Source organism: Anguilla anguilla, chromosome 18 (assembly GCF_013347855.1).
Source record: "Anguilla anguilla isolate fAngAng1 chromosome 18, fAngAng1.pri, whole genome shotgun sequence".
NCBI lineage: Eukaryota > Metazoa > Chordata > Actinopteri > Anguilliformes > Anguillidae > Anguilla > Anguilla anguilla.
The window spans coordinates 13634207-13652402 of NC_049218.1; the positions used below are offsets into that span (position 1 = coordinate 13634207).

Genomic DNA, 18196 nt, shown 5'->3' on the forward strand with positions numbered 1-18196 from the left:
TTTTATTTGTGTTTCGTTTTCCTATGGTGTGCAATGATGCACCAGGTATTATGTGAAATCTGGATGTCTACTGTGTCTAGACTCTCATCCTGCTTATGTAACTGTAATAGTAAAATATAAATGTACTTGACTCACATGTATATAACAAGTAGTGTCCTGTAAGCTCATATGGGCTGGGAACCCTATGGGGGTGTAAGACACTGAAATAAAAAAATAAACAAACAAACAAGCTACCAGTATGCTTGTACAGACAGGCCAGATTACTCAGAACACCGTTAATGAGGCTAAGGTTTGTTGGCTAAAAGTGAGCAAATAAACACTGAACTGACTTCATGATTGTTTAAACATTTTTGTTTACATACATCAGTGCTGTAAAGCATGACCCTGGCTGACTGCAATGCTATCATGCTAATAGCTTTTTTGGTTAGCCAGTAATAGCCTACCTATGGCAAGTAGGCCTAAATCAGAATGAAATACGACAGGGTGGGTTCTTAATTATAAAAAATAAATAAAATAGTGACATTATAAGGTTAAAAGGAGGGGCAATCCCGTGAACCCAAAACGCAGCCCATTACGGATATCCACCGAGCATACAGTCTAGAATGTGGCGCGGCGGGACGACCAAAACTCCGGCGAAAGAAATCGAATAAGAACATAATTATGTCAGCCATCTTGAGCAATCCTTTATTGAAGATAAGGTGATTATGTTCACTGTATGGTATGAAACATCACAATATCATACTGGGAACTATCAGTACAGGGAGTTAGGGTGAACACACAGGGTGACAAGTAGGGCCCATGGCTGGCCCCTATACACGCCCTCCCCCCCCACCCCCACCCACAAAAACCTGCAGATCCAAACAGCCCCCACCAAGGGAGGCAGTACACGCCAAGATACACCCGCACACATCTCACCCCATTCTCCATTTACACCACTTCTCAAAGCTAAAATCTAGGAATAAATAAAATATATTGTTGCAATAATTATTCTATATATCAATAATTGTAGATATACAAAACAAAAGAAATCAGAGCGAGTGATCTCGGGCACTAAAGCGCGAAATTATTATTTTTAAATCATTAATGTTCTCATATGTAATCAAATTATTATTTTATCATTTATTATCACAGGAAGCAATCCAGCAAACTGCTACAGATGAAGTGTACAATTAGGGGGAAGGAACTACAATAAAATAACAAAATGAAATAAAAATAATACTAAAACATAATTCAATGAAGCCCAAATAGACACTCATTTTGAAACTACGCACAAGGGCAAGTATTGTCAACAACCAATAGGTCAAAAAAGAGCTCTTTGAAAGGCCTCCACTACATGTCTACTTGTATAAAGGTGTAATACATTCATTGTTCTCCCCCCCAAAATCCCAGCATCTGCTATGAAGTTAAATATCCCCCTTTCCCTTGAGCATCATAACCTCAACTCAACATGCACAGAAAAAAAAATCATAAAAATCTTTACTGCAAAATATAGAAACCACACAGAGAGTATTCAAGTAGTACCTAATAATCATATGGCAACCAGACCTGTACCATGTTGTCTCTAATCTCAGAAAACCATGCGCTTTGCCATGGACTTGCCCATAACCCCCCCCCCACCCCCTCACCCCCCCACTGCAGCCTACTCCTCCATCCACTTAAAGAATTACAAAGGAAAAACACTTTTCTTTTAAATTTCTTTTCAGTAATCAATTGCCTTCAGTTTTAAATATTAAGAAAAGAAAAATGTTCTTGTTGTCAAATGAGTGTTCTTGGGTGTTGTAAATTAAATCAAGCAACAACCACATCACACACAATACTCTGCATCGGGAAAAGAAAAAACAAAAACATTTAAAAATAAATTCATTATGTAGAAAAAAAAAACACTGTTAAACAAAATCACAACTTTACAATATTTGTAAAAGGAAAAAAAATAAAAAGGCAAGTGATGCAAAAATACTACTTTGCGTGGGGGCAGGCAGAAAGAGCGGAGCACATACTTAAGGGGGGGGGGGGGGGGGGGGGGGGGGGGGAAACGTTACGAAAGGATGGGTGAAATCGGAGGTTCTGCATCAGACCCACTTTGCCAGAAAGCCCAAGGCTCTGTGGGCTGCTGGTTTGTGCACAAGCATGTAGATGCCACAGCCCGCTCCACTGTCAGCACACCCTCTACAGTATCTCTTTACTTTTCAACAAAGTCAACTTTTTTTTTTTTTCCTTTTTAAATTTTTTATATTTCTTACAGCAAGCACAGTAGGCCACAACTGACAACGGGAAGAAAATAACCGAAATGGGAACTTAAAAATATATATCTGCATATATATTCTATTTTCTCTGAAAACAGCAGGAAAAAAGCGTGAGGGACAGAGAAAAACCTGCAAGAAGGAAACAGTTTCGATGCTATAACGTCTTCCCTCCAAGTCTGGCTTTGGGAGTTGGACTGGGAAAAGGTGCAAAATCTCTCAACCTTCAGACCTTCCAAAATGAGTAATGCCTTTGTGTCCAGACACTGTGTGCGCGCGCGTTTACGTGCGTTTGTCCAGTGAGCCGCGTGAGAAACGCAGAGGCTAGCATCGCGCGTCGAGTGGTGTCCCAAATTCCCCTCGCCAAGCGGCACCCCCACACTGTCCTTCCCGTCCCGATTGGGGCGAGGGTGAGGCTGCCGCTGACCAGTGTGTGTCCCCTTCCACCCGCAGCTGCCAAACACCGCAACGCACCGGATTCCGCACAGGCCAGCATGCAGCCACAGCTCCTCACTCAGGCTGTCCATTTCTCAAATTTGGAAAGAAAAAAACCCCCCACAAAAACGCAACAAAAAGGTAAAAATTCATTATACTTTCTCTATTATATAGTGTTTCATTTTTTAGACCATTTCTAACATTACAGTTCCTCTTCTGATCCTTTAAAAAATTTGCCATCCTTTGGGTCGTGTCATTTCGATTGTTTTTTAAAACAATTTTATGGTCCTATTGATCTCTTGGTATCAGAGGATGGAAAAAGGAAACAAAAATGTGAAAAAAGTTGTCTTCTGTGTTAATGTTTTCAGGACATTCTTGGTTCGGGACAAATACATTTGGGCTCTCGAGCTACCAGGGATCCTCCAAGTCGCCGCCATTCTGCAGAAGAGAGAGGAGGGAGGGGGGTGACATGAGTGAAGCCAGAAAAGAACGAGAGAAATGAAGAACTGAGGAGCAATGTGCAATTACACTCAACGGCCACCGGGGGCAGTCTGCCTTTCTAGACAAGTTGCAAACAGCAGGAGGAAGAGCTTGAGATATCATTGCCATTACTGCCAATCACCGTTTAGTGAAACAGCTCCTTTATGATCAACTATTTAAAACATTACCCATGAAACACATTGAAACAAGTTCATAAAAAGTGACTGGATCAGAGGAAAGGAAATTGAGCTGTATGAATGATAGAAGTTTTTGGGGAGGTTTTTAGAAGGTTTGGGGGTGTAGCTGAAATGTCCCGTAGATCCCCGGTCCAACCAAGCCAACCCGACAGAACTTCTGCCACACCTACGCCTTCCTGAGAAGCACCACGCCACCCAAAACCTGGCGGGCTGAAATGGGCGGAGCCAGGCAAACACCATACACCCGTGAACACTGAGTGTGCAGTCTGCCCAAAGGAAACACTGCCCGTCCAGTGAACAGAACCACATGCAGGGAGGCAAAGACCAAGCAGGACAGGGACTGTCTACAATTTTCACACAAATGGAAAATGTTTCTGGGAATCCCGTAGACCTTTGACCTTTCACCTGCCTTACCTGGGGCAGAAGTCAAATTAAAAGTCAGGAGCTAGGTTTAAAGAGTAATGAGGGTCCAAAAGGTCCCTTCAGTCTCAGGAGTGTACTACTTCACAACCGAATGCAGCTGCAGCACCTTGTTACTTACACAGAGACATGAGAATGAAGACCTGACAACACCTTCACTGTTTGATGAGTTTTATTCGTTCAGAAAAAATGAATTTTCACAGCAGCTCGAAACACAACTGAAACACTTCACAACCGTTAAGGTGCAGTTGGCAAAAGAAAAAAAACAAGGAACAGAACAACTGTCGACAGAAACTCAGATCTGAACTCAGATCTGAGGCATTAAACACAACTTTCGCAATTTCTGTCAAGTCAAAATATCAATCTATTCCTAAATTCAGCCATACTTTAGGAAACCTATACTCACTAAGCATTTATCATCAGCCTTTACTCCCTTGTACAATACAGCCTTACAGCAATGTCCTGTCAACATTTATTATGCGCACACGGACACAAGAGTGACTCTGGTACCACTGCAACAACATTCATACTGAGTGGGTTTTATCAGTTTAGTAACACACAAGCATAAGAGATCTCGCACTGCGCAGAAACATTTGGGCAGAGACTACATCCTTCCAGGATTACCCAGAGCGATGTGCGTAAACAATCAGCCAATCACAGAACCGCGTGCACTCACAAACAGGCGCGCACACTGCAACCTGTGCTGTGTATGAACCTAACAGAGGCCAAACTCCACACACCTGTTCCTCAATACACCTGCAACACCACACCTCCACACACCCGGCGCATACACATGCACACGTGTACACACACGCACACACACACCCGCTCCTAAACTCGTCAGCAGCACACACTGGACGTACGCGATATCTAATACTTGCCAGGAGACGACAGTACACAGGATGCATTGTGTACGTGCATTGCATTATGGGAAGCGAGTTTTCTGCAGTGACAAATAAGTGGTCACATGGACAGCCACGGAGTGCCTGTCTGGTCATCTCATGCATTTCTAATCTCTAAGTCTTATTTCCTCAATATATGCTGTCTAAGGAGTGTTTAATATCACTCAAGAATACACACTCTTTAAGACAGTGTAACGCTGTGCTACATCATCTTGGATACAGATGAACGCAGTTAATATCCCATTGCTTAACATCGCCATACCTTTAATATTGGGTTTCGTTTGAATTTTTAACACTCGCTTTTACACTGTATGTCGCACAAGTCATAAATCTAACACCCAACTTAACGTTCCCAATTTTGTCTGCAAGGCAACCAAGATAATAACAGAGTTTGTCTGCATTTGGTCACACAATTTCGTTTCTGTTGTATATAGATGGAAAGCTACATGGCAGAAGTAATCTACAGAGTAAAATTTATGTCAACGCAGGACTTAGGCCAAGTTCATCCTTATTACCGGTTCAGTACAGATTTTTATTGTGAATGGGGCTAGCTCGGGTCATTTGCACTGGTCTTATTTTTGAGCAAGGACAAAAAAATAACAATAATACTTTCAAAACATCTTTCAGTCACTCCTCCCTGTTTTGTCACCGTTTCAGAAATTTCCCTGAGTAAATACAGCATTAAACTATAAACCCTGACTCTCTTATTTCTGGTGGATTTGTTCCCTTTGGCTGTGGTCTCAAGAGCTTTTGGCCAAATACTGAGACTTGAACTTTTTTTGGACAGACAGACAGGGTGAAGACTCGCCCCTCTCCCCAGCACCTCCCCACTCCTCCACCGGGAGGGACACCGTAAACAAAAGCCTGCACTGGAACGAGAAGGTAACAAGGAGGCCCTGTGGCCGCGGAGGTTACTGGAATCCCAGGGAGATGGGCGGGGCTGGAGGGAGAGGAGGAAGGGGGGGAGGGGGGTGGAAGGTCAAAGGTCATGCAGTGGGGGGGCGGGGATCCGTGTCTTCGGGGCGCTCCTTGGGCTCCTCGGACTCGCTGGCGGGCGAGGGCGGGGGCGAGGGGGGCGGGTCGCTGTCGGGGGCGGGCCGCTCGGACCCCGTCTCGCAGGGCAGCCGGTACGTGGACAGGGCCTCCTCCAGGAGGAGGCGGCACTCGCCCCTGTGATTGACACGGAACTGGCGCAGCGCCTCCATCAGGTGGGTGGTGGTGCTGGCATCATCATCTCCCTCTGCGTCCTGATGCAAGACCCCAATGTCAGTGGACAGACCAGGTAAAACACAGGGCTTACAGAGCTACGGTGGGGGGAGGGGGGTGCAGAGCGGGGGGGGGGGGGGGGGGGGCAGGGAGGAGGCTGAATGAAGCAGCGTCTCGAAGACCTCGGGATGGGAGCGTCTGGGAGAGGCTGTCATTTGGGGATGGGGCACCAGGAGGCTGTGCACATTGTGTAGGACTGAGGAGGGCGGAGCCACAGCAGGGTGCAAACGGCCCTGCACCCGACTGCCTGCCTTGTGAAGTCCCATCCTCGCCAGGGGGCACCCTCTGCCCGGGTGAGGGGGCAGTGAGACGCACCAAAGCCCCCGAGATTCCCCCCATTCCCTGCAACAACTCGGATCAATTAGGTGTACTCAGGAACTTAACTGAAAAAATCTACACACGGAGAAAGAACAGATGCTGAAAAAATCCCCTACATTAACAAGCGAATCACCCGATAAACCCACATCGAGGTCCAATCCTAAAACTAGCTACATCCTTCTTCCCTTCCTTCATCTGATCTATATACTGTAACATGGACAGGCCAAAGTCACATGGTCACCCAGTCAATCAGCCATCACTTCGGATCAGTGAAATTTCCAAGCAAAAGAGGGAGGGAGGGAGGGAGGGGCGACACTACTTCAGAGCAGTCAGACCAGGCCTGGACCAGATTTTCTTCACGATGCCCAACTAGCACATGCCTGCGAAACGAAAAGCTGGCTTTGTGGGAGATATGCCTGGGAGTTATAGTCCAGTAAATCATGTGTGATGTGCCTGGGAGTTGTAGTCATCTGTGCCAGTCTCACATCACACCACACATTCCCCTCATCCCAAAACAGCCAGAACCTTTCCACCACTAACTCCTGTTCATATGCCATCCCATCAGCCATTTCACCTCTCTCCGCTTTCTCTCTGTTTCCTCATGTCTGCCTGATTTTACTTTTTCTTTTTCCTGTTAGGAATCTTACAGATCCACAGACAAGAACACATCATCTCCAAAAAGTACCACAAATAGCCCCACCCCACTGCCTTGCTCCCTCCTCCTCAACTGCCAATCAAGTGATAAAACATCCTAAATTCAGTCCATCATCCCTGTCTCTGGTACACCTCTGAAAACCCCCTCCACCCCTCTCCTGGTCCTTCATTTGATTCTCCTGGCAGTTGCCTTTGGGATGAATCTAACGCTGTGTAACAGTAGAACCCTGAGAGCCAAATCCTCATTCGCCGTGGCCAATGAGTGCACTGAACCAGTGTGCACTTCCATCGAATTCCCAAAATATACTGTTATTAGCAAGCTCTTGAGTTTCTTCATTGTTTCTAACGAGACAAATTAGCATTCTGGCACAAAATACAACACACTGATTGGTCAACATCAGATATTTAGTCGAAACAGGGTAAATTTATCAGACTCACGGGTGTGCGTGAGTGCATATCCCAATGTGGCGAGGGTGTAAACTGCGTCCAGTGTGTGTGCTTTTGTGTGCGGAAGGGTGGAAGTTGGCTTCTTTGAATATTTATGAGCAATGGAAACTTTATCATTTGTATTTGTCGAGAGTATCTAGGCTTAGACTCTGTCGCTGCTCAGTGATAAACCAGCCCCGCCCGGTGGCAGAGCCCTGAGCAGTGACAGAAAGCAGACAGGAAAATCCCTCCTTTCAGGAGAGATCACCAAGAGCTCACACACTTAGGTCGTCTCCAACCTGGCAACCAAAATGGCATTATCCCCAACATAGCAACATATCCAACATGGCAACCCTCAGCTTGAGGAAGACTGATACAGAGTTACTAGGAAGAAAGAACACAGAACTTACCAAATGAAACAGGATGGCTGCATAGACCAGAGGGTGAACAGGGTTAGACAGTGGGCAGGGAGGGGAGAAAGGTTCACGTCAGCGCTGGTATCCCTTCGACCCCTCGCCTCTCTCTGCTACACAGAGCTACAGGGCTGCTCAGCGTCTGTCTGTCTGTCACCGCCTCTGTCTGTCCCCTGATCTGAGTGGGCGGGGCTAGCCGTCTGCTCGCACCGCCAATATTCTGCGCAATGTTGGAATAACGCTGGGTCTACCCTATGGGGTCTGGGGGAGCAGGAGCTAGCAATATGCTCTGTGTGTGTGTGTGTGTGTGTGCATGACTGTGCGTAGGTGTGAGTGCGTAAGAGAGAGATGCTGCATTCCTGTGTACACAAGTGACACTTGCCATGTGCATATGTACATGTGCACAAGTGTGCGCATGCACATGCATGCATGTCTGTGCACACAACTGTCACCGTGTACATCTCTGTGTTTTTGTGTGTGTGTGTAACACACTAGCATCTTCACCACTAACACATCTACCTCTGCTCCTCTTCCTCTGTAGCTGCAGCGACAGCAGCAGCAATGCAGCGTGGGAAAAGACCTGCAGCCACCGCACACGCCCGCCCTTCTGCAGGAAAGAACCGCGGCGCTTTCCGCCGCCCAGCTCCGCCACCGCCGCCCACCCCCCAGCCAATCACTGCTCACGCACAGCAACCCGAGAGACCGCCACAACACGCCGTCTGGACAGTCCAAGAGCTCAAACGCTCGCACACACACATTCAAACGTGCTCGCACGCACGCGCACGTACACGCACACACACACGCACACAGAACGCCTGAGTTTACATCAAACTTCAGGGGCTCTTGGATGTTGCCAGCGAGAGAGATTCGGAGAGCCCTGGACACCCTCTCTCTCTCCACACAGCCCGTTTACTGTACGGTGTCCATGCATGACGGGCAACACTGAACCGAAATCCATGGTGAGCATGGACTTCCACAGGCGGGAATAGAGCTCTCCGTCCGCCTCCACAGACACAATGCACAGGCGATCCCTCGCTCCACAGCACATCATACAAATATACAACAGGGTTCCAGGGCAGGGGCGTGCACGTGTCCCACAATGCCCTGTTCTATATTTTCTATACACTTACGGGAGGAGGTGACATCATGAGACACCCCTGGGCTGGTGCAGTAGTCGTGCCGTGATGAGAGTCATTGTTATTGGACAGCTTGGATTGGTTTTGATTGGGTTTGGCTCTGATTTGGCTGAATGTAGAGGACATGAGGCTTTCCCAGAATCCTTTGGGCTACCCGCTGGCAAAGTACAGGGTTTGTGATGTAACGCTCAGCGGGCCTTGGTTTGGGGGGGGGGGGGCGTGTCTCATGGTGTGGTGCGCGGGAGTGGAGGGGGGAGGGAGGCGTTCCGTTTCGGGACATGGGGGCAGAGTAAATATTTAAAACAGGAACACAGAGAAGGGGTGCAGTCAGAGGCCAGACCCACACTCACCCCGTCTTCTTCCCTGTGTGGATTGAGCCTGCTGTACACCGCCTCGATTACACTGTGCCTGAGGAAGAACACACACATGCACAGACACGCGCACACACACACGCACGCACACACGCACGCACACACGCGCACACACACACGCACACACACACGCACGCACACACGCACACATACACATGCGCACAGATACACACACAAACAAACAGACACCAGGTGAGATCACACAGACAAACCATCACCACATCAACGCTATTCATCAGTATGTTTCTTGTGATGCAATAATCAAAGTACAATATTGTAATCATGTTATGAGCTGGCTGTACACTGCCTCTATTACACTGTGCCTGGGATAAAAGCGTCTGCCAAAGAAATGTACTGTAAAGAACCATAGTTCAGTGATCCCCTACAAACACGGCCCAATTACTCAACTCATGGTTTACTCAGTAAATCTTCTAAGCTAGAGAAAAAGATGACCGATATTACATCAGCTTCCATTGGATCAACAATGACAGTGTGTGCAGACATTTAAATAGATCAATGAGGTCACTCCAATGATTCTAATACGTGTTACAAAATGTAAATCACAATATTCAAATGTACCCATTGGTGGCAGTGGCTCCTTACAAACACACCTTCCACCTAAAATCCATGATTCAACTCAAGGCTCACTCAGTGTCCACCACCAAGCAAATCATGCCCTCCAATCGCTGACCTCTTACACATGCTCATTCAACAAAATCCTGAAGATAATTCGGCAAACTGGAGCCAAATATAACAATGCATGTAGCGGGTTTGCGAACACGCAACAAACATGAGTCACAGGACATGAGTCGGAGGAAACAGCACTTTCACACCTACGCTACATAAAATGGAGAAACATCACATGCGCCTATTGTGGTACAAAATCAGTATAGGCTAAAGTTAATTTAGAGAATGAGTTCCAGGTTGAATGGTGAACTATGATGGGAGCGAATGACTCGTCTATGGAAGTGTGTGTTTGTGCGTATGTGTGTGTGTATGCGCGCGCATGTGAGCGAGTGTTTCCTGTTTGTCATAGGAGGGGGAAAGGACGGTAGGGGGCTTTCGTACTTGCTGGCAAGGCCGCCCCCTGGTGGCAGGTTGGGTATGCTCTCTGTGGAAAGGTTGCGCATTACATGGACCAGGTCAGGGACACCATCTTCTCCAGACTTCTGGATGATTTCTGTTAGGTGGGAAAGCACAGAGAGACAGACACACAGGTGATTAAAGGAAAAGAGCAAGAGGGAAAAGCATTTAAGCAACAGACACTGCAAGCACAGCTAAAACGGTTGAGAAATTGTGTGTGTCTGTGTGTGTGTGTGTGCGTGCATGCGTGTTAGAGAGAGACAGAGTCAGTTATAGAACACAATTGAAGACTGGCAGAGTCAAGGATGTGGGCGGAGTCAGGAATATGGGAGTTTAACAGGATGGACCTGCTGACAGAGATGGACAGCAGTACCACTAGACCTGCTGGGGACAGCTTGTGACCCCACAGCTCAAAAACACTGTGGTATCTCTCCAGCCCTGTTACAGAAGCACTGATATCTCTCCAGCCCTGTTACAGAAGCACAGATATCTCTCCAGCCCTGTTACAGAAGCACTGATATCTCACCAGCCCTGTTACAGAAGCACTGATATCTCTCCAGCCCTGTTACAGAAGCACTGATATCTCTCCAGCCCTTTTACAGAAGCACTGATATCTCACCAGCCCTGTTACAGAAGCACTGTGATATCTCACCAGCCCTGTCACAGAAGCACTGATATCTCTCCAGCCCTGTTACAGAAGCACTGTGATATCTCACCAGCCCTGTCACAGAAGCACTGATATCTCTCCAGCCCTGTTACAGAAACACTGTGATATCTCACCAGCCCTGGTCTGCGCAGACATCAGGCTCAGGTCTGCGCAGACAGACACAAGTCCCAGGTCTGCGCAGACTCCAGGCCCAGGTCTGCGCAGACGCCAGGCTCAGGTCTGTGTGCCGATGAGAGCAGTGAGCGAGCTGAAGGAGGGCCCTGAGCTCCAGACCGGTGGGGCTGAGGGCCCGGCGCCAGCCCGATGTTCAGCCAGCACATTCTTCCCTCCGAGCGCCGGCGGCAGCGGCGGCTCCTGGCATCCTCCCCGTCCAGCCCCACGCTGCCCCAGCACTGCACGAACGCTGGCGTCCCAGACCCTCCTCCAGAGGGGGAGGGTTTACATAACCCCCAGGGCTTCAGTACACTCACACCCACTCACCAGAACTCCTCAGAGGGCCAAAGACAGGGAAGGAAAAGAAACAGAAAGCTGAAGGAGGGGAGAAAGCGTGAGGGGGGGGGGAGGGGGAGACGCTGCTGGGGTTCTCAGCAGAGCGGCCAGGGGAGGACTCAGGGAAAGCTAGGCCCGCAGAACAGGAGGGAGGATGAGGCAGGAGACCAATGTTCTCAAGGACAAGGACAGTGCAGGAGTGTGTGTGTGCGCATGTGTGTGTGTCTATCAGTGTAGGGCGTGTGTGTGTGTGTGTGTGTTTCTTACCCTCCACTCTAGACTCCAAGTACTTATCCAGCTCCAAGTCTTTCTTCACCGCCTCTTCCGACACCTTCGGTGCGTTAGGTAAACACACCAGCACAACGCTCATGTTGTCACGACTTCCCTGGAATCGAGAAAGGGACAAGTGTCACACGGGACACACACACATGCATAGGCGCACACACACACACACACATAAGCACTCCAGGCTGAGCCCCAGCTCAGCAGATCACTCCGTGCTGAAATGACCCGCCCCCCCACCTCCTCCCCGCCCAGCCGCAGTGCGTCCAGCACAAGCCCACTGCCCTCCACACTGCAGCTCTGCTGCTCCTGTTCATTTTGGGTTCATCGCACGCTGAACACTTAAAACAAGACTCCACTTTCCACTGATAGACACAGCACAGGAAACAGAGAGAGAGAGAGAATGAGAGATGGAGAGGAAGAAATGGAGACAAAGGGAGATCACAGGAGTAGAGGCAGAAGACGGGAAAAGGTGGGAGAGAGCAAGAGAACCACAAAGAGCGTGGGAAAGAGAGCAGATTATGGAAAAAAAAAGTTATTTTCATCGGAACACAAGTGAATTGGTGTAAAATGCAGATTGTGACATGTCCTGCGTTCCAAAGACGCACCATTGGCTACTGCGCACTCACAATTCAACACATATCGGCACACATAGACACAAATAAGAGGGGAAGCAGACTTGCTCTCTTCTGATAGTTCAACATGTTGCATTGAGCTAGTAATGATTGCTTTACAAGGTTGGCCAGAGCCACGAGAATTCATTTTGTTGACATTACTTTCGCGTCTCTCGCGTGCAGCCAATACTGTCTGTCAGCGCCAACCAAAAGGTCAGCCATTGGCCAATGAGAGGGTATGGGAGTTCAATTGGCTCAATCTGCTTAATGTCCGAGTAAACTCCCTCCCCCTTTCGCCCTGAGGGCATCCAGGGGATGATGACACTGCTAGTCTTCAGCCCAAGTCCAGCCAATTAGCATGTAGCCTAAACTGTAATCATAACACAGAACACATGTTCTCACAGGTATTTCTGTGTGCCTGTGAGACGTTCTGTATCATTAGCAGTCACAACAGACTCAGATGTACGTGCCTACAATTAGCTCATCGTTTCCGTTTTTTGGACGGGGCTTTTAAGTGCAGAGGAGAGGCCTCCTGATGTCACACACGCAGTGTGTAAGGCAGTGTGTGTGTGTGTGTGTGTGTGTGTGTGTGTCCTCAGAGACAACCGCAGCCCGGAAGGCCACAGCACCTGCAGGTTTTTGGGGTTTTCCTGTCAATCATTAGCCAGTTTAGAACATGGAGACACACAGAGTGCATTAACTCTTCATACAATCAGTCTTAAAATAAGTGTTTTGGTTCCGAAACACAGCAAACACCAGCATGCCCACCGGACCTGCAGGATGGCAGCTGTGTCTCCCCAGTGCAAGACCCGAAACTCAGGATACTTTAATCTCTGTCTGTGAGCTTTCTCAGGACACAAGCCTTCAAGCTCCATATCCATCGCTGTGCAAACGCAGCCAACCAATGGAAGCAGCAGCGTCTTATTTGAGCAGACGTCTTACGTAGCTTAGCTAAACATGCTTTACACATCACACGTTTATACAGCTGAATCTATGCTGAGGCAATTCAGGGCAGCCTGTCTACCCAAACCCATCTGACGGTTTGATGCCAATGTTAGGCTCCTGAAGTTCCGTGACTGTGATAACCCTTCAGTTGCTAATCACTTGAGCGTAGCGTCCCTACATGGGTAGATACAGAAATGTTAGGCCCGGATGACCGTCAGCTATACAACACAGTTGCGAAACTGTGCTCAGTTGGTAAAGAACAAAGCACCTTACATTTCAAAAATGCTTTAACAACTGTGTGCTTTGTAATTGGACAAATATTGGAGTGTGCATTTTTTTTTAAACACAAGGTTTTGCTCTCCTTTTATTTATTTATGTAATTTGAGTCAATATGTAAGGTATCTTAATGCACCATAATGCATACAGATACATATCATCATGCACATGATACATTACCATCATAAAGCTTAATGTAAGGAGAGGCCTACATTTACAGTGATTCATGCCCAGTATAATGCAATATCCAATAATGCTTCTTCCATCAATGAGGTCAGGCCAGTCTAAGAAATACGACCACCTTAAAGAGAAATCCGTGGCACGACGGCCAGTGGCCTGCCCTGGCCATGACTGGGTGTGGTATTTGCAAGTAATGTGATGTAACGGATGCACGACACAGACAGCGCCAGGTAATGTTGCTATTAAAGTCGACTCTTAACTAAACAGCCTTGCTTTATTTAAACACGCCTAACTTCCCTACGTTCCTCAACATTAGCAGTATAACACGGGGCAGTAAAGAAGGGAGGAGAGATATAGGGAGGTAAACCACAATCACAGCCTCCTCTAAAACCATCTCACCAAGCCAAAATAGTTAGTCATACTCTTGACTACTGCTGCTGAAAATGAGCAACCTCCAGTGAAGTAAGGGTATTCCCCAGCAATGTTAACCTGAGTCCCTGTGAGGCATGTTCCCTACCCAAACCCAAATCCCAGTGAGCTATGTTCTCTACCCAAACCCAAATCCCAGTGAGGCATGTTCCCTACCCAAACCCAAATCCCAGTGAGCTATGTTCTCTACCTAAACCCAAATCCCAGTGAGCTATGTTCTCTACCCAAACCCAAATCCCAGTGAGCTATGTTCTCTACCCAAACCCAAATCCCAGTGAGGCATGTTCCCTACCCAAACCCAAATCCCAGTGAGCTATGTTCTCTACCCAAACCCAAATCCCAGTGAGGCATGTTCCCTACCCAAACCCAAATCCCAGTGAGCTATGTTCTCTACCCAAACCCAAATCCCAGTGAGGCATGTTCCCTACCCAAACCCAAATCCCAGTGAGCTATGTTCTCTACCCAAACCCAAATCCCAGTGAGGCATGTTCCCTACCCAAACCCAAATCCCTAAGAGTCATGTTCCCTACCCAAACCCAAATCCCTGTCACCCATGTTCCCTACCCAAACCTGAATCCCTGTCACCCATGTTCCCTACCCAAACCTAAACCCTGATCCCCGAACACTTCCTGACAGCCCACATTTGAACCCCAGCCCAGCGCTCTGTACCTTGTGCAGGCAGGTGTCCACCACCTCGTTGCACACCTTCTCCAGGTCGCCCGACACCTCCAGCCGGGAGCGGACGAACTCGCAGAGCTCCTCGTTGCTCATGACGTCCCAGATGCCGTCGCAGGCCAGAACCAGGAACTCGTCCTCGTCGGCGCGCAGGATCTCGAACACCTCGGGCTCGGGGGACACCAGCTGCTCCGTGGGGCCCTTGCCGTCCACGCACTTGTAGTCGTAGTCGCCGAGGGCGCGGGAGACGGCCAGCGAGCCGTTGACGCGCTGGATCATGACGCTGCCGCCGGCGTTCTGGATGCGCTCCTTCTCGCGCGGGTTGCAGGGCTTGTGGTCCAGCGTGGAGAAGCAGACGTGCGCGCTGCGGTACAGGACGGCGCGCGAGTCGCCGCAGTTGATGAAGTACAGGTGCTCGGGCGACAGCAGCACGGCCACCGCCGTGGAGCCGCTGCGGTCCATGCCGTTGCGCAGGTCCGAGAAGCTGCGCATGTACTCGTCGATCTTCAGGAAGCCGGCGCGGACGCCGCTCTTCACGCCCTCCACCGTGGGCTCGGGCTTGCCGCCGCCCCGGAAGTCCTCGCTGGCCGTGATGTGCTCCAGCAGGTGCTTGGAGCAGTAGTTGGCCACGCGGGAGCCGGCGTGCCCGTCGTACACGGCGAAGAAGGACCAGTCGTCCAGGCCCTGCGGCAGGCCCAGCACGGCCGTGTGCGCGTCCTCCATCTCCACCCGCCAGCCCTGCATGCTGCTCAGCCCGAAGCGCAGCCCGTTGCCCTCGCCGTGGGCGTTGTGCTTCTCCGTCTTCGGCTTGTCCAGGAACGCTCCCATGACTCACCTGGCTCCACCTGGGAGGGACGGAGGGGGAGAGAGAGAGTTAAGGGATGACCAGAAACGACCCATTTCGACTGTTGCCCATTGTTGTGGGGAAGATTTGCTCAAGCTCTGTCGAGTTAGATGGGTCATTTGTCACACATTTTCAGAAGGGAGTTTCTCCGTTTTTAAAGTGCATTCCGACTCCCACAGAGAAAGACAAAAGTTGAGGTCTACTCATGGTAACCGTGAAGTGAAAGAATAAAAGATGGAGAGAGAGAGGGATGGAAAAACAGCCTGAAGGAAGAGTGCAGCACTAACAGAGATGAGAGCTTAAAGAGATCCCCCACGTGCCCCCCGTCTGATCTGACATCTCCTGACAACCCGTGTCCGCCCTGCTACTCCCTGAAGCGCAGGGAGTCACCCCTGCACCCCGCTCCCTAGCTCCCCAAGTACAATTAAAAAAGTAATTACTCAGTGCCTAATTACAGGCGATGAGAGCGATAGCGAGGTCACAGACCCGCCTGCGGGAGCCGCCACGCCAGTCCCATCCTGTTACGAGGGGGGCGGTGAGTCACCCCAAACAGCAGCCCCAAACACGCAGTTTACAGCAGCCCCAAACACACAGTTTACAGCAGCCCCAAACACACAGTTTACAGCAGCCCCAAACACGCAGTTTACAGCAGCCCCAAACACACAGTTTACAGCAGCCCCAAACACACAGTTTACAGCAGCCCCAAACACGCGGTTTACAGCAGCCCCAAACACGCAGTTTACAGCAGCCCCAAACACACAGTTTACAGCAGCCCCAAACACGCGGTTTACAGCAGCCCCAAACACGCAGTTTACAGCAGCCCCAAACACACAGCTTACAGCAGCCCCAAACACACAGTTTACAGCAGCCCCAAACACACAGTTTACAGCAGCCCCAAACACACAGTTTACAGCAGCCCCAAACACACAGTTTACAGCAGCCCCAAACGCACAGTTTACAGCAGCCCCAAACACACAGTTTACAGCAGCCCCAAACACGCAGTTTACAGCAGCCCCAAACACACAGTTTACAGCAGCCCCAAACACACAGTTTACAGCAACCCCAAACACGCAGTTTACAGCAGCCCCAAACACACAGTTTACAGCAGCCCCAAACACACAGTTTACAGCAGCTTAACACAAGCCTCCACAGCGAGGCATAACAAACACGACCCCAGCAGAGCCGGCCCAGCTGGGGCAGCCGCGAGTCACAGCCTGGGCATCCACGGAAAGTTCCGGATGCGAGAGGACCGGGCAGCCATTCTGGCCTGCTAAAGAGGACCGCTCACCGACCGCAAAATGGGGTCAGGGGGGCGGGCGGCGGGGTGGGGGGCAAGGCCGTGAAGCAGAAAAGCTGGCAGTGTGGAAAATTTGGCTGAGTTACCCTCATCAGCCCCTGGCTCGGAAAAACCTGCGGGATAAAAATAGAAGGTTTTTATCTGTGCGTGGATCGCCTTCGATGCGGGAGGTTAATAGTCCTGCTCTGTGGCTACGGAAAGCGTGGGCCACGTCTGCGGTCCAGCGAGCGAGCGAGCGAGGGGGCTGGCACGCGAGCGGGCCGCTTCAGGCTTCCTGGCACCGCTGTCGCTCCCCGACCTCGCCGACCGCAACACGACGGTACAGAAAGCACGCAAGTCCCAGCATCCAACGAAATCTAGGAGAGAAACATCCCCAAAATGTATTCTCCGGAAATTACCCCGGGAGTCGGAGAGAGCAGCTCGCAGACAACGTCAAACCGCTTCAATGCGGAGAACTTCAAAACGCAGTTTCAACTCTTCAACTCTTAGACTGTGAGTGAACCCCCTTTTCCCGCCCGCTCGCCCGCTCGCGCGCGCGTGCGGCGCTGGGGCTCCTGAGCGAGGCTCAGCCTCTCGCGCTCGTTCGCTAACGAGGAAGCGGTCGATGAGAGGAGACAGATGCGCTCACAGCTCGCACCGCATCGCGCAAATTAAGCTCCTCGCCCATCTGCCAGCCGGGACCGTCTCTGAACAGCGCAGGCTCCTCTGCGGGGACCAGTTAGCCAGGCCAGAGGGTTGGGGGGGGGGGTCTACTATGCAAACCGGTCTCATGGTGTAGAGGCTCTTAATGAAGAGCACTGAGAGAGGTGAGGGAACCAGGGCTGCTCATGTCTGCTTTCTCTCAGCTTTAGTCAATACGGAGGGCCTAGCAGGCCTGACTGAAGCCTGGGGCTCGAGTGGACACTGCAGCCCGCCTGTCGCGCAGCGGCAGAGGGCCACCCTGCTAACCCCCATGCCGGCCCGAGACATCACAGCCAAAAACAGTTTAACGAGTCGGTGCTTCCTCATTCAAGCCAGTAAATAAAGCAGCTTTCAGATCTGCAGAGAAACGCACACAAGCAATGCAAGCAGCACCTGCACAGAGAGAACCAATCACATGAGGACAGAGAAGAAATCAACTGCAGACAGCATTATAAACATCATTCAAAATTAAGGGA

General features: G+C 49.9%; 1 protein-coding gene across 2 annotated transcripts in view; it reads right to left on the minus strand.

Moving 5' to 3' along the window:
* Positions 1-658: 658 nt before the first annotated feature.
* The window catches only part of ppm1ba (protein phosphatase, Mg2+/Mn2+ dependent, 1Ba), a 39622-nt gene continuing 22084 nt past the window's right edge, over positions 659-18196 (minus strand). Inside the window, exons 2-6 of one of the 2 annotated variants that reach the window (XM_035400233.1) lie at positions 14893-15743; positions 11765-11882; positions 10327-10438; positions 9238-9295; positions 659-3113 (exon numbers count right to left, since the gene is read on the minus strand). In XM_035400233.1, coding sequence (XP_035256124.1) covers positions 3084-3113; positions 9238-9295; positions 10327-10438; positions 11765-11882; positions 14893-15726 — 1152 coding nt within the window. In that variant the 5' untranslated portion in view covers positions 15727-15743 and the 3' untranslated portion in view covers positions 659-3083. Of the gene's footprint in view, positions 3114-3926; positions 5922-9237; positions 9296-10326; positions 10439-11764; positions 11883-14892; positions 15744-18196 lie in introns of those variants that run through there. The other variant, XM_035400232.1, reaches the window with a different exon arrangement.